This window comes from Acanthopagrus latus, chromosome 1, assembly GCF_904848185.1.
Source record: "Acanthopagrus latus isolate v.2019 chromosome 1, fAcaLat1.1, whole genome shotgun sequence".
In the NCBI taxonomy this organism is placed as follows: Eukaryota; Metazoa; Chordata; class Actinopteri; order Spariformes; family Sparidae; genus Acanthopagrus; species Acanthopagrus latus.
Window position 1 is genome coordinate 19,701,635 of NC_051039.1, and position 16,184 is coordinate 19,717,818.

Below are 16,184 nucleotides of genomic sequence, written 5' to 3' on the forward strand. Positions count from 1 at the left end.
CCAAATCTCTCAGGAATGTAGGGAGTCGCCCTGAATGTACCTGTGCATCAAAACTGTGTCATCATCATAGCGCCACCCACTGGACACAGGAAGTCAGACAAAAAACATCATAATATAATGCCCCGCCTCCTACTTGCAGATACAGGAACAAAATTTGGTGTAGATATTTGTCATGAGCAGACACACAAAAAATCCTCTTGGAACCACAGATGATGTCACAAAGATAATGTTGACTGAAGTTCACACTTCTTTGAAGGTGTGAGGAAGAGACGCACCATCATAACAACCGCAAAAAGGCAGAAACCTTCTGAAAGATTTTAAGCGTGGAAAAAAATGCAATTGTTTGGTTCACTTCATCACTTCAGAAATATACGGCTGTGACGGTGAAGCAGAAAACCTGTCTATTGCAAGTTTAAGCTGGCATGTTTCAGTTCCTAATTTTATATACTCGACTTTACTGTTATTTTAGCCAGAAATCCAAATTTGATTCAGTCAATTCAGTCAGTTTCAGATCCCTAAGAAAATACCAGATAAAATATTTAGGCCACTATGAGTTCATGATACATCCTCAGCTGTTCACATCAGTGAGAACCTGAAAAAAATGTTAAGACTTTTTTTTCTTGACAAGAAAGCTGCAGAACAACTGACATTGAAAAAAAGGCACAGAGTAAAGAAAATTACTGATACATTCTGTACTAGCCAAGGGAGACTGGAGTTACATACATTATGAGTCTTTTAAGAGTTCATATAAAATGTATTTCCTTAAAATAAATTAAAGTATTTGCAGCTTTTTTTTATTCTCCACATAGTCAATTTAAATGTCATGCTGTTTGAGTTTAACAGTTAAGGACCTCAACTCACTTCACCAACAATTTAAAAAGAAACACGACTTAGTGAAAAAACAGGAAGAAGAGACAGAGAGAGTTGCTGTATAAGCAGAGGCAGGTATAAAAGAGGCATCACATCATAGACCAGCACCATTTTAAGAAAACACTTTGACCAGGACCGTCATCACTCTCAGTGGTAAAATATGGAGATGATATTCTATGAGGTGGAAGCTCCAGTGACGGGTGTTTCATTTCAGAGCCACTCTGTTGAAGAAAAAGATGAACGGACGACGGCAGTGCCTGGTGAGAAAGATAGCCCCAATTTAGTTCAAGTGTTCTCATCATTGTACAAGTTTGTTCAAGAAGTTAATTTACTTAAAATGTGGAACTGATTCAGCATGCTTGAGATTGAGGGCTCTGACAGAAAATGTGTTATTACCTTTGTTTTTAAGCTGCAAGAGCAAAGTTTTTTCTGATGATATCAGTCAGCAACTTTAGCCAAAGGAGAAGAGCACTGAGATGTATGGAGGTGCCAAACCAGAGGGGGCCTTAAAAGTTTTTGAAAGTATTTTTGAATCAATTCTAAAAAACACTAGTAACCAATGTAAAGATATTAAAACATGATGGAGTGACGTGGTCACAACTGTTTAAGTTGGAGGGGATTCTGACCAAGATGGCAGTGCATGCAGACACAGCAGCTCCACTCTGTTCCGTTAAAACTATGTTTCATGTTTGTATCTGAGTGTAAGTTGTAATGGAGGGACTTTTGAGAGACACATGTATAAAGGGAGTTGCAGTGATCGAGGTATGTGGATGACCTTTCAAGATTGGACAACCTTTTTCATGTGAAGTCTAGTTTGAGTGTTGAACGGACGTTTTATGACTTGGTTTGATGACTGAATAGAGTTACGTGTCATCAGCATAGGAATGGAATCAAATGATACGTTTTCTTCTAATAATTTCAATATCTTTTTACTCAAATAAATTATAAAGACTCAAAATTACTACATTTGGAGATATATTGTTCTCACTGCATAGGAGGGATGTGAAAAACTATTCTAAAAGTAATAACTAAAGCTGTTCAACAAATGTGAAAAATAACATTTGCCTCTGATATGTAGTGGAGTAGAAGTATAACATTGTTGAAAATGAGATGGTCAAAACACCAGAGGCCTGTACTACAAAGAATGTACAACATTCCCAGATATGTTTTGGTGATCTGGCTTCACTAAGCTTCACAATCACAACCATGCTAAGTGGTCACATGAAGCTGATCAAGTCTATAAGTCAGCCCAGGTTTTTCACAAGCAAGGAAAACTCTTCTGGCAGGAGAGAAAGAATATGTTATTAAAGAAGAGCAAACTATTACACAAATATGAGAAGTTACACATAATGCAGGCTTAAAGCAACACAGTTACAGCTGACAAATGCAGGATGGACAGTTGACACAAACATTGCCGACTGTGTAAAGGTGTAAATCAACAAGCTTGTACGGTAATATCACTGCCCCATCATTAGAGCACAAGTAGATAATCTGATTAAAATTACATTTGTATATTGCATTAAATGAAAATTTTCCTCAGATGTTTATTTATGGTTTATGAAAATTTCAGCCTTATTCTTTCTCCTGCAGCCCCTATAGTGTCAAACAGCATTGGGAGCCCTCTGATGTTCTTCAAATGGTTGTATAAATGAAGAAGTGTTTCACTTCACTTTTACTTCTGGCATGCTGTGTCATACAAATAAGATTAACAGCAGCAGTATAGTATTGGTTAACACAGATTGCCTGACTTAACAGGACTTAAAACCGCATTTCCAACAACCAGCAGTTCTGTTTCCAGTGACCCAGCCATCAGCACCGCTACAGCCAACAGCCTTATCCGGAGCTCTCCTGAGCTCATACTCCACGGTATCCACCAGCGCCACCATGAACGACCTTCTCCTCCTCTTCTTCCTCCTCCCAGACAGAATCTTCAGCCAGAGTTTCTCACTACTCTCAAATACACAGCCCCTGTAAATCCTCAATAGATATCCTTGCAATTCAACGCAATGTTCTGCTGGGATGATGGCATTCATGTGAATGCCACTTAACACGCACCACCCATCCAAACGCTGTTGTGGACCAAGTAAAGCCCCTCATCACAAAAGAAGTACATGATGGCAGTGGCCCCCCAGCAGGACAATGTTCCCTGACACACCGCAAGTATTGCTCAGGAACAGCTCGAGGAACACAATAAAGGGCCCAAGGAGTCGAGTGGGCCTGCAAATTCCCCAGACCCCAATCTGATCGAGTATCTGTAAGACATGCTGAGCAGGTCTGATCCATGGAGGCCTCATCCCCCAACATACAGGACCCAGAGGATCCACTATAAAACACCCTGGTGCCAGACACCACAGGACTTCCTCAGAGGTCTTAAGGGGCCCAAACACCGCTAGACTCAAACCAACAGCCAGCTGCCCTTATCCTTCCCCCCCGTTGCCTCTCGCCTGACCCATTCAGCAGAAAAGTTGCATTGAAATATACTGCCTTGACTACTTCCAACTACACTGTAGCGTGTACGTTTTGTGCTTGTGCAAGATGCAGCAAGTCTCCTCAACATCGGGTGGCGCTAGTCTCGTGCCAGCAATCCAAAACATAAAAACAGGAAATGACGGAACGAGGGCAGACCATCGTCACTTCCACCCCTCCTACACATCGCGCCAATTGGCTAACACAGTCAGGATGGTCATTGGACAGCTAGCACACAACCAATCAGAGTATCCAAAGGCATTCAACCCTCAGACTGCAAACGCTCTCAGCCTTTGCAAGTTGAATCTGACCAGACACCATCCACGTGGTTCCAAAAGCTTCTAGCACAGCTGAACACACCGAACAGATTTGTTCCCAAACTCGTCCAAATCTCCCCAAACGTTTCAGATGTCCAACGTTTGGGCCAGTGTGTTCCTGCCTTTGAGTCCATGTCTTGACAGGTCAGAGCTGTTTTGGCTACACAAGGGGAACCTTCACAATATTAGACAGGTGCTATTCTTACACAAGACTACAGACAAACATTATATTCTCTATTCCCAAAGAACTCATCTGAATGTGAAGGAAGTGGAAAGGAAAAAGTTAACCACAGCACTGAGACTACCAACTGTCTGATATACTTTATTGATCCCTCTGGAGGAAACTTTTATTTGGCTTCAACATGCTGTAGACCAGACCTAATTGTACTCAGTCTGAAAATAGTGCCACTCAATCGTTAAGCTCTTAAAGAGTGTTCATTATTGTGCTGATGACACACAGATATACTTTTCCAAATCACCTGATGAGAGGATTTCATTTTAATTTTCTTGGTAGGAACCTTCAGGTTTATGCCTCTACAGTTTTTCACTGTAAAAAGAGTATGCATTTAAGTCAGCTTTCAGTCATACAAAGACTGAATAATCATTTTAGAGTGGGTGCAACAGTGCACGTTTTGAGAGAGGATTTCCTGGAAGGTCTTCAGAGTGTTGCAACAAATGTTAGAGTATTTCTGCAACAACAATATTGTCTTCTGTTTCCAGCTGCTGTCGATAGTACACGAGTTGAGAAGAGCTCACTCAGAGCTGCTACAGTGATTCTGGGTCTGCTGTGTCTCCTCCTGCTGACTGGACTCATAACTCTGGTTGTAATGTGTGAGTACTTAGTTGACATGCTGATGAAGCAGTAAGTGATATTGGTTAACAGTATTTGTTTGTTATTATCAATTGTGTTCCAAGTCTATTTGTATTCATGTATGGTTTGATCACCCAAAACTAAATCCTTTCAGCATTTTTTTAAAATCTGTTTGTGTGTCAACCACAGTAACCAATGAAATGCATGAAATGAAGATCGTCAGCTTACAGACCAGTTGCAACAACCTGACTGAAGAAAGAGACCAGCTACAGACCAGTTACAACATCCTGACTGAAGAAAGAGACCAGCTACAGACCAGTTACAACAACCTGACTGAAGAAAGAGACCAGCTACAGACCAGTTACAACAACCTGACTGAAGAAAGAGACCAGCTACAGACCAGTTACAACAACCTGACTGAAGAAAGAGACCAGCTACAGACCAGTTACAACCAACTCCTTGAAGGTAAACACAGAATGTAATTCCTGAAGAGATGTGATTGCTGGCTGCCAGAACTGTACTGCTTTAATGTTTAGCTGGGAGCTAAACAGTACATCTGTCTTTTTTCTTTATGAATGCTTAGAATAGTAGGTATGGTATCAAGGGTACAAAATATTGTGTATGAGCCTTTAACATGAGGACCTAAATGAGCTTTTTGCGTTCTGTTCCTGAAGATCAACAGCATGTGATGTTTGGACCTGAAAGACAAACTGGCTACAAACACATTCTGAATAGTGACAATTAAAGCTATGACGATCACGTGGTCGGACTGTTGTAGTTATCACAGCAAAGAAAATTTGATGCTAAGTGAGACGAGGATGTGATGTAATGGCTTTGTAATGGTTTATGCCAGCAATAAACAAACTCAAAACTTTTATCAAAAGATTAAGACATTTATCCTTTCATTGGCTTTGGACTATGGGAGGAAGTGGGAGCAAACTATTTGTACAATATCTCTTAACTTGCATGTTCTTTTGCCCTTCCATCAAAAATTCAGCTTTATTGCAGAATTGCCCTGATTTAGGTCCTTCTTCTTTCTCAGATTGGAGGACACTCGACACTGAGGCCAGATTTAAAGCCCTTACTGAGGAGCGGGATGAACTGAAGACAAAGCTGGCTGACTTTAGTAAGTGTGAGGACTCACAGTGTTCAGATGATGAATCCTAATGACTTTTGTGATCTTCTCAATTTTCCCTGTAGCACCTCCTGCAGGTCAAAGTTTTCACTTATCCAGTCAAATTTCAACATACACTAAGTGGCTTGACTTACAATTTTGTACATACATTTATGGTTCCAAGAGGTAAATCTCAACTTTTTTTCATTTAGCACCACCTTGAAGTCTGACTGATTGATTGATATATTGATATATTGATATATTGATATATTGATTGATTGATGATTGATTGATTGATTGATTGATTGATTGACTGACTGATTGACTGACTGATTGATTGATCGATCAGATTTACATTTGCTCAAAACATGTTCTGTGCTTTCTCTACTAGAGGAGCTTCACATTTTCCCCAGATAGCTAATTCTTGTCTTGCTGGTGGTGTGATTATACAGTAAATTCATCATGGCCCATTAACCTCCCTCCCTCCCTCTGGATGTCTAGCAGACGATCAGGGTACCCAGGTGGAATACTGTGGCACAGGAGGACAGACAAGAACAGGCACGCAGGCATGGGCGCAGGTCCCCCCTCATTTCGCCCACTGTACAGAAATGATAATAAAGTGACAAAAATGAAGTGTTCTCTGATTCTATAAAAACCTATTACCACTTCTGCTGTTCAAGTTATACACTGAAATCAGCAAATTAAACTAAATATCAGTGAGTGAGTGACGGCTAGAGGCGGTTCAGGTATACGTTGATCTGATGGTATTCACAGTCTGGTATCCAAACTGATCCTTCATTCAACAAAATAAAGAGAGATGTCCCACAAAGCAACATTACATGACCAAACAACAGTAAGTTAGAAACTGGTGGTGCCTTTGGCAGCTTATATGAGATAAAAAATACTGCAATTATACGTGAAGAAGTGTCTGTCATCCCTTGTCACTCTGCCTGACAAACAGCGTCTGTCCCCGGCCAAAAACTTTAACTCATCAAGTCATTGTCTCCTTCCGTCAATGTTTTGTTGTAGTTACTGTTACTGTATCACTGAGACGGTCAGCCCTCCCGAACGAGACTACAGTAAACTTTCCCCAAGAAAACAGCATCACTCCCCATGAGTGAGAGTCTGACAGCTTCCACTTTACTCATGACGATTATGTTGTTATGTAATTTAGAGCAAAAAAAGTTACTTTATCTCTTGCCAGGATGCATGTTGGGTCAGGATCTTAATCACAACACATTATAACAGCATCCATATGATTATGAACAGTCATCGGGTACATGTTTCGATTAACAGGTGAACACTGGGGGAAGCAAGCTGAAAATAACACACAGACGTCATCATCATGACTTGTACCATCACTTCTTTGCGATCCGCAGCGTCAGCTCGCTATATGACTTGACACTCTGGTGCGGCTTTGTGCCGGAGCTACTTGGTTCTGTGTGAACAAACAAAAGCAGAGAATTGGCCAACCTCCAAGCTGGAGACAATGCGGCATCTCTGTGTGAAAAGGGCTAGTGAGTTCATTTAATTCAATTCATATTGTTTTTGAAATATTAAGGATTTCTCTCTGTTTTGTCCTCAGTTAAGGCCAACTATTCCCAGCAAGGATGGAAGTATTTCAGCGGCAGTTTCTATTACGTTTCTTCTATCACCAAAACCTGGCAAGAGAGTAGAGATGATTGTCTGCAAAGAGGTGCAGACCTCATGATTATTAACAGCCAAGAAGAACAGGTGGGTGTATTTATGTATATTTCACTATGTGTGAGACAGAAACATGACAAAAATGAATAAAGAAATGTAAAAGAATGAATGTTGATGATATTTGTATCTGTATAAAGAGTTTCACAAGACAACTGAAGGATAACTTGTGGATTGGACTGACTGATAAAGAGACAGAGGGGACATGGAAATGGGTTGATGGGACTCCACTCGACACAAGGTTCACACAGCTTCATGTTTCTCAAATATTAGATTTAGACTTCAATGTTAGAATAAAGAAATCAACAATATCCTGCATGTTTCAGTTGAAATGTTTCTTGAGTTGTGTTCTCTACAAAAAACATTGTTTGGTTTTGTGTTTCAGCTACTGGATGGATGGTGAGCCTAACAACGTTGACGACAAAGAAGACTGTGGAGAAGTGACATCACATGCAGAGGAAAACAGCTGGAATGATGTACCATGTGATTTAAAAATGTGTTGGGTCTGTGAAAAGAAATTGCTTGTATAACTCCACATCTATATCCAACAGATGTCAAACTCAGGACATACCAGTACAAGCCGAACGACACCCACATGAGGCCAGCTAATGAATCAATTAATCTCCTTCTTTAGCCTTACATCCGCAAGCCAACATTGAGCCAATATTTTCAATTATTATTCTGGCTTTATTTTCTTTCGGAAACACTTTTCAGATTGGATAAGTCAGAGGAGTCTGGCAAGTCCAGACACATCAATCAATTAAACAGGGGAATTCATGATGTCTGAATTTGAGACATGGTTTAAAAACATGTATTTGTAACATGTATTAACACAGGATATTACTGGGCTGAAGGGAACGTGGGACATTAACGGACACATGAATCTTACATGCGTCTTCCATCCTGGCTCTTTTTGAGAATAATGTATACTGCAGAAAAACATATCCAATAGCTTATCTTTTGTCTTTTCTATCATTATTGTAATAAAGCACAATGACAGCAAACTGAATCACACTTGTTTGTGCATTAAAGTTAAAAATATGGGTGCATGTGTCCGCCATGACTTTATGTCTCATAAGGTTTAACTTATCTGTAGTTTCACTTCCTCTAACTCTGTGTCAACCAGATATTTCTTTTCTTTTTTCAAACAGACCATATAAAGTGGGGAGCAGAAAAAGGTAAGATGAATGACATTTGAACTGCACTAGGTTCCCATTCATGTTCTAAATATCAGATGTGACTAAATTATTTTAAAAACACTGTTGAACACATGAAAGACAGATTTGTTGTGTTTTCGAGCGTTTCACACCTCTAACTTTACCAGCAAAAAATTATTTTGTCTTTCAATAGCAGATGTCATCCACACAGTCCTTTCAGGGCAGAAACACTTCTCACAGTGAAGCAGAAGTGTATTTTGAAGTGACCACATCTTTTCACTTCTGTAGTAAACTATGCTTTTAATATGTGCGTCTGAATTTTGAGTTAGTGTTCACGGAGCCTGTATCAGTTAAGTTTGTATTGAGTGAGTATTTTGCAGAGTGGTATAAATGTGCGTGGTGTTACAGAGAAGGGGAAAACGAGAGGAGGACCCAAACGCAGACACAAGGGAGGCAGGATAGAGGAAACAAAAAGTGAGTTTTAATTTACAAAAGTTTAAGTATTACGTGAAAAAACAAAAAGAGTTGAGGACAAAAAATAAAGACACACAATAAACACAATGCAAAGAAAAAGGGAAAGTTCAAAAAACGAGAGAAACAAGCAAAATCTAAATCCAAAACATACCAATCAGGGAGACACAGAAGGAAACACTAAGGAACATCACAAGGAGACGAACAAAGGCTGACAGATAACAGAACAGACAAGGAGTGCAGGGAGAGCAAAGACTAAACACACAGGCACACTAACTAGGGGATCAGGTACAGGTGAGGTGTGAGGGGAGGGAAAAGGACAGGTGAGGTAATGAAGGGAAACACAGAGGGGACACACGACAAAAGGACACTGTAGAGTACAATGATCTTGTTTTTGTTGAATTTAGTCGAAAAGATCAATCTGTTTTGGTGTCTTTCTCCTTGTTTAACTGGATCTAAATAGTTTACAGAATTGATCAACTGAAATAATAAACAGTCTTAATTTTACACTGTCAACACTTTGCTGATGTGGAGCAGTTACAATATCAATCTATAGCTCAAACCATGTGACTTTAATGTTATTTAGTCAAGGTTCAAATCATGTTACATGTTATAGCTGCAACTGTGTTACTTCCCTGATTAAAATCAGGGAAGTAACACAGTTTATTAAAGAAAAGGGAAGAATGAGAGGGTTCTGCTGTGTAAGCAACACAGAAAAGAGGCAGACCACACCATTCTTGGAAGAAACCGCCAATCAACCCAACTTTCAACACACTCATGTTTCTTAGAAGAGCCAACATTTGACACAACTTTCAGCAAACACTCATGGGTAGAATATGGTGGTCCACAAAGGTGAATCAGAGATCACCATTGAGATTGTAAACCTCCCTGCTACTTCAGCCAGGAAGAGTCACACTGGTGAAGACGGTGAGGCGGTTACTGCAGCAACGGGTGAGACAGAAATGCCTTTTTTAGTGTTATGTTATTTTAACCATAAAAGCAACCAGAATGAAATACTTTATCTTGCATTGAATTGCAGTATAAGGTCATGGAAGGCATGTTGTTGTCTAAAGGTTTAAGAAAATAAAACTTTTAACAGCATTCTTGTTTAACTGTCTCTGCCAGTAGCCTTAATCAGTCTGAGCTTTGAACCAGAATGGACAAACCCAACACTGGCTCTAGAGACGGCATTTCAAACTGCTAGATGTTAATAAATCCTACACACCATGTGAACCCATTGTGTGTGTGTGTCTGTGTCTGTGTGTTTTCTGCACACAGGAGGAAAGCTGCTTGGATGCACTGCTGTGAGCTTTTGTCTCTTGTGTATCCTACAAGCCAGTCTGAACATTTGCCTGCGTCTTGCTCTCTGTGAGTTGTCTTGAATTGTGACATTATTTTTATATAATTCTGTAACAATTTTCTAAGACCAGTAATTAAACTAACCAATATTCAACTTCTGAAAATACCTGCAGTTTTAAGAATATATCAGTGTAAATCAGAAATTCTGTATTAAAGTAAATTTGTCTCTACAGTTGTTGACATTATCCAAATTTTTTATGATGTAAGCCTCTCCACCAGATGTTGACTGCAGTTGTAAAAATCGGACCGATGAGAGGGACAACTTGAGGAGGACTAACTTGGGTAAGGGATGAAAAGTCCAATACCTAATGCATTAATTTAGTTTTAAAGTGAACTGTCTCTTTAGTTGTGAACATAATCTGATTCTGTTGCAAATAATGGTGACTTCTCAACTAGATATTGAGGAGCGTTATAAAATCCTGACTGAAGAGAGAGATGAGTTGAGGAGGGTGCTGAATGACTCCTAGTTAAATCCTACCACTAATGTTGATTGATTTTCAGTTGAACAATTCAAACACTTATGTCATAACACTTATTTTGTCTTTTTCCTTAATATGCTTCCGTAAATATATATTTATCAGAGTAACGTAGTAATGCTTCATTTTAATTCAGTGTTCAGGTTATCAGCCTCACTTTCAGAACAGTAACATTCAGCGCTGCAGGAAAAATTATACCAGGCTAAAATACTTTGGAAGAGATACAGAGAAGAATCAAGCTACTTATTACAGGATGACCAGTGATGACGACTGAATGTCACAATTTACAACCTGTATACTTTCTTGTGGTGCGTGTTGACAAATATTAGAAATCTAACCATAATGCATTAATTATATGTGGAAATTCTGTTTTAAAGTGATATACTCATATGATAGTAAACTCTTTACTCAAAATGGCAGCTTTACAACTGAATTCCCAGACTGAGGAGAGAGGCAAGCTGGAGAGTCAGCCGAATGTTCTCAGTGTGTGAGAATAAACATATTGATACCAGTCGCCAGTTACTAAAAGAAGTGGGAGTAAAATATGATATCTTGACAATTTGAAATATGCTTTATATATATTTTATCAGTGTATATTTTACCGTCCTTCTGCTCTCAACAAGGAAACTTCACAGTCATGGCTCAGAGGGTAGAGAGGGTTTGATGTTTCATTATACAAATATATGAACAGTGAAATATTCAATGCAATGATTTGAGTCACTATATTGGTAAAAAAAAGAAAAAAAAGAAGAAGAAGTAGTTATTGCAACAGTAATTTTGTCCCTTTATATGAGTTCAGTAGCTTTTAATGTCCTTCTGTCTTGGATTGAAATGTTTTTGTTCATTGTTTTATCAACAGAACGCTACTTGCAACAAGGATGGTTTTATTTCAGTGACAGCGTCTATTACATTTCTTCAACTAAGAAGACCTGGCAAGACAGTAGAAATGACTGTCTGCAGAGAGATGCAGACCTGGTGATTATCGGCAGCAGAGAAGAACAGGTGTGTGTGTGTGTGTGTGTGTGTGTGTGTGTGTGTGTGTGTGTGTGTGTGTGTGTGTGTGTGTGTGTGTGCGTGCGTGTGCGTGTGCATGTGCGTGTGTGTGCCCATTTGCGCACTAGCATTGGAGCTGCACAGTATGCTGGGTGCATACTGTAGAACTCATCCATTCTTACATTTTTTCCACAAGGCAACTACAAAGACTGTTAATCGCTGATACCTGGTGACACAAAGTTTTAGACTATCTACTGATGAAACCTCAGAGGAAGCTGGACACAACTGTCTTATGCAAAGCTAAACAAAACAATCATTTTGGAGCAGACAAACTTTTTAGAATTCTTATTACACAATCATAATAATGTTTTTAATGTGCTGTTTTTATTTAGCGCCTTACAAGCTCTGTAGATGTTTTTGTTTTTATTTAACTTACATACAACTATTATCACCATGACTTTTAATAGTTACTTTATGTTTCTCTTTAAAAAACAAGGACTTCATAAGACAGCACCAGAAGATAATGTGGATTGGACTGACGGACAGAGAGACTGAGGGGGTGTGGACATGGGTGGATGGCAGTCCGCTGACAACAAGGTACACCCACTACTCATTCATTCTAAATAAGTAAATCATAGTGTTGAAACTCGTGGTCATTAAGCTTCCTTCTCATCTCAAAGTGCATAGTACCTGAAAAGATCCTGGAATTCTTTGAAATGACTAGTTGGTTGGTTAAATTTAATTTATTGTTTGAGCTTGTTGGTTTGTTGTTTAAAGCTTATTGTCTTTGCTTCCAGCTTCTGGGACTCTGGTGAACCAAACAGTGCAGGAGGAAGAAATGAGGATTGTGTGGTTATGAATTCCTTTAAAAATGTAAACAACTGGAATGATGAAACATGTGAAAATGAAAACTTCTGGATGTGCAAAAAGAAAATTACCCTGTAACTCAGCATACACACCCCCATGACAGCTATTGTATATTGACTGTGAAGTCAGCACTGAAACATGTTTAACAAAGTGGCACAAAAGTATCACTTACAAATTCAGTTGGGTCAGATTTTGTAAGCAGGATATATTGATAGGCAGACAATTTCAGCAGCCTATTTGAAACATTGCTATTTTTGTAGCATTTGGCCATCTGGCTAATCTGTGACTACAGATTAGTTTTATTTTTTGGGTCTAAATATTGTTGTGCTTACTACTTTTGTGTTGTATACATCTTGATTTTGCATTTGATGTTTCTTCTATCTTGAAGCGGTCACACAGCAGTGAGGTTTTGTCTTGTCTTGGGGTTTTGTCTCGTGAACTTCCTGTTTTAATTTGAAAGTCTAACTCTCCTCTCCTTTCAGGTCACTTGCCCTTCCTCATGTGTCACCGGTCTGACGTCAACCCTGACCCCTGATTGTTTCCACCTGTTTCCCTCTCCCTCATGTGTTACATAGTCTGTGTCTCCCTTTGTCTGGTGCCAGAGCGTCTTGTTCTGTCATGTACCCCAGCCCTTCGTTACAGTCCTTGTCTTGGCAAGTATCGTGATTCATCGTTTTGTTTTGTTTTTTTTCATATATGTTTTTTCTATGCCTCATGAAGAGTGATTTTTTTCTTTTTCTTTTTGTAAATTTTTCATAGTGCAGCTCAGCTCACAATTTTTTGGGTTTTTTTTGGCCTTTTCTGGCTTTATTATTGATAGGACAGCTGAAGAGTGTGACAGGAAACAGGGTAAGAGAGGGGAAGTGACACACAGCAAAGGGACCCAGGCCGGCAGTCGAACCCGGATTTTGATCTCTTTGTAATTTTTTTAGACTTGCCCTTGACTCTGTTTTGTAGCGTTGTGTTTTCCTCAATTTTGAGTGTTTTTAATTTTTTTTTTTTTTTTTATTGTTGCTTTTCCTAGCTAGTTCTGAGAGCAGTCAGCTTGTAGTCTTTTGTTTTCTCCGGTTCTCGTAGAGTTCCCACCCTTGGAGTGGTTTTCTGTTTTATTTTTTTGTTTGCTTTTGTTTCTTCTCCTTCCGCTCTGAGTGTTGTTTTGTCACTGTCTTGAAGCAAGCGAATTTCAGAATAAAAGCCTGTAGAATTTCGACAGCATCTGAGTCTTCTTTTTAGTCCAGGCCTGACAGAAGCATTTTGCATGCATTCTGGCTTGAAAAGTAAATAAACGTATTTTATCATCGTTGTCAGCTTTTCATTCTTTTAAAAACATAACAAGCGTGGTAACAAATTAAATTGTTTTGACCACTTCGTCACCTCAGAAATATATGGCTGTGACTCTCATGACAATGTTGAAATGTTCAACTGTCAAAAAAGACCTTTAGGTAAGGATATACAAGAGCTACAATGACCAAGTCTGTTCTGATTTTTATCGGCCCCGCCGCCCCCCCCCCCCGTTTAAATCAACATTTACTTAAAAAAAATAAATGTTTAAGCAGAAAACATGTCTATTGCAAGATTAAGCTGACATGTTTCAGTTCCTAATTCTATATACCTGACTTTGCTTTTTTGTTAAGTCAGAAATCCAAATTTGATTCAGTCAGTTTCAGATCCCTGAGAAAATATTTAGGCCACTATGAGTTCATCCTCTGCTTTTCACATCAGTGAGGACCTGACCTCGACTTTTTTTTTTTTTTTTTTGAAAACATTTCAAGACTTTTTTTATAACAAATGTGCAAAACAATTGAGACTGAAAAAAGTCCCAAGATAAAGAAAATTAGCGATGCATTTTGAACAAGCCAAGGGAGACTGGAGTTGCTACAAGTCTTTTAAGAGTACATATAAAATGTGTTTGTTAAAAAATTACAGTATTTGCAGCTTTTTTTTTTTTTTTATTCTCCACGTAGTCAATTTAAATGCCATGCTGTTTGAGTTTAACAGTTAAGGACCTCAACTCACTTCACCAACACATTACAAAGACAGCGCTGATGCACCAATAGGAGGATCCTGACTCCTGGCTTCATCACTTCCTGGTATGGTTAGTTAAGTTAGTATAAAATATAAGAATGCTAAGTTGCTAAAGATGTTCAAATCAATTTGTTCACACTGTGCACACCCGCGGAGGCTGAGAATAGCCCCTCTCATACCGACGCTACATTAACACTGCAGCGGCAGTTCGTCAATTCTCCGCCGTTGGTCATTCACACAGAGCGAAGCACAGCTGGAGTAAAGACGAACCACCTTGTAATTCACGCAGAAAGCAGCGCTGCGGCTCCTAAAGAGAAATGACGGTACACATCATGATGACATCGGTGTGTTTCCCAGGTTTCCCCCCGTAAATCTAAACCCGTTTATAATGTGTAGTGATTGAGAACCAGGCCCCTGAACATCCTGGAAAGTGAAAAGGTTACGTTTTTCACGCTAAATTACATAATTGCCATCAGTAAACAGGTTGCTGCGTGACTCTATCACTTGTGGGGACGTAGGCTGTTTTCTGGGGGAAAGTTCACTGAGGTCTCCGTCGGGAGGGCTGACCATCATGGTGATTTCTATCAACACAACCACTTGAGTGAGTTAAAGATTTTTGCCAGTGACATATGCTGTTTGTCGGGCAGAAATGTGACGAAGAGTTGGTAGGACAGACGCTGCTCCGCCTACAACTGCAGTATTTTTTTCCTCATAAGTTACCAATGACAGTTAGTTACTATGTTACTTTTGTTTGGTCATGTAACGTTAAATTAATTAGATTAGTCGACTAATCGGAAAAATAATCGCTAGATTAATTGTTTGAAAAATACTTGTTTTGGAGAGCTCTAGATTCAAGTAGACAAACTCATATTATAGTGCAGTATAGGTCAATAAAAAGCTTAAGGAATGATAAACCTTGAGGGTGAAGGTTATTGCAGTGTAAGTTTACGAAGAAACACAACTTAGTGAAAAAACAGGAAGAAGAGACAGAGAGAGTTGCTGTATAAGCAGAGGCAGGTATAAAAGAGGCATCACATCACAGACCAGCACCATTTTAAGAAAACACTTTGACCAGCACCGTCATCAATCTCAGTGATAAAATATGGAGATGATATTCTATGAAGCAGACGCTCCAGTGACGGGTGTTTCATTTCAGAGCCACTCTGTTGAAGAAAAAGACGAACGGACTACGGCAGTGCCTGGTGAGAAAGATAGCCCCAGTTTAGTTCAAGTGTTCTCATCTTTGTACAAGTTTGTTTATGAAGTTAACTTACTTAAAATGTGGCACTGATTCAGCATGCTTGAGATTGAGGGCTCTGACAGAAAATGTGTTATTACCTTTGTTTTTAAGCTGCAAGAGCAAAGTTTTTCTGATGATATCAGTCAGCAACTTTAGCCAAAGGAGAAGAGCACTGAGATGTATGGAGGTGCCAAACCAGAGGGGGCCTTAGGGTTAGGGTTAGGTTTAGTTAGTTAGTTTTTAAAAGTATTTTTGAATCAATTCTAAAAAACACTAGTAACCAATGTAAAGATGTTAAAACATGATGGAGTGACGTG

At 39.2% G+C, this 16,184-nt stretch overlaps 1 protein-coding gene and 1 long non-coding RNA gene across 2 annotated transcripts; both read left to right on the forward strand.

Moving 5' to 3' along the window:
• The first annotated feature begins 4,870 nt into the window (after window positions 1-4,870).
• Window positions 4,871-8,288, forward strand: LOC119027780. Its single transcript, XR_005077477.1, has 5 exons — window positions 4,871-4,929; window positions 5,507-5,590; window positions 7,164-7,312; window positions 7,420-7,520; window positions 7,665-8,288. It is a non-coding gene; the product is annotated as an uncharacterized LOC119027780 (long non-coding RNA).
• Window positions 8,289-9,635: 1,347 nt separating this feature from the next.
• Window positions 9,636-13,810, forward strand: LOC119027760 (hepatic lectin-like). The gene is made up of 7 exons (XM_037113197.1): window positions 9,636-9,858; window positions 10,186-10,275; window positions 10,474-10,548; window positions 11,602-11,744; window positions 12,232-12,332; window positions 12,533-12,608; window positions 13,085-13,810. Exons 1-7 carry the CDS (start codon window positions 9,744-9,746, stop codon window positions 13,175-13,177), a joined length of 693 nt encoding a protein of 230 aa, XP_036969092.1. The 5' UTR covers window positions 9,636-9,743; the 3' UTR covers window positions 13,178-13,810.
• Window positions 13,811-16,184: the final 2,374 nt, after the last annotated feature.

Excerpts from the sequence above, each read along its gene's own strand:
- LOC119027760 (XM_037113197.1), top strand. The coding sequence starts at position 9,744 with ATGGTGGTCCACAAAGGTGAATCAGAGATCACCATTGAGATTGTAAAC. Across the intron at positions 10,276-10,473 it reads TTGCCTGCGTCTTGCTCTCT|CCTCTCCACCAGATGTTGAC; the intron begins GTGAGTTGTCTT and ends TTATGATGTAAG. Across the intron at positions 11,745-12,231 it reads TCGGCAGCAGAGAAGAACAG|GACTTCATAAGACAGCACCA; the intron begins GTGTGTGTGTGT and ends TTAAAAAACAAG.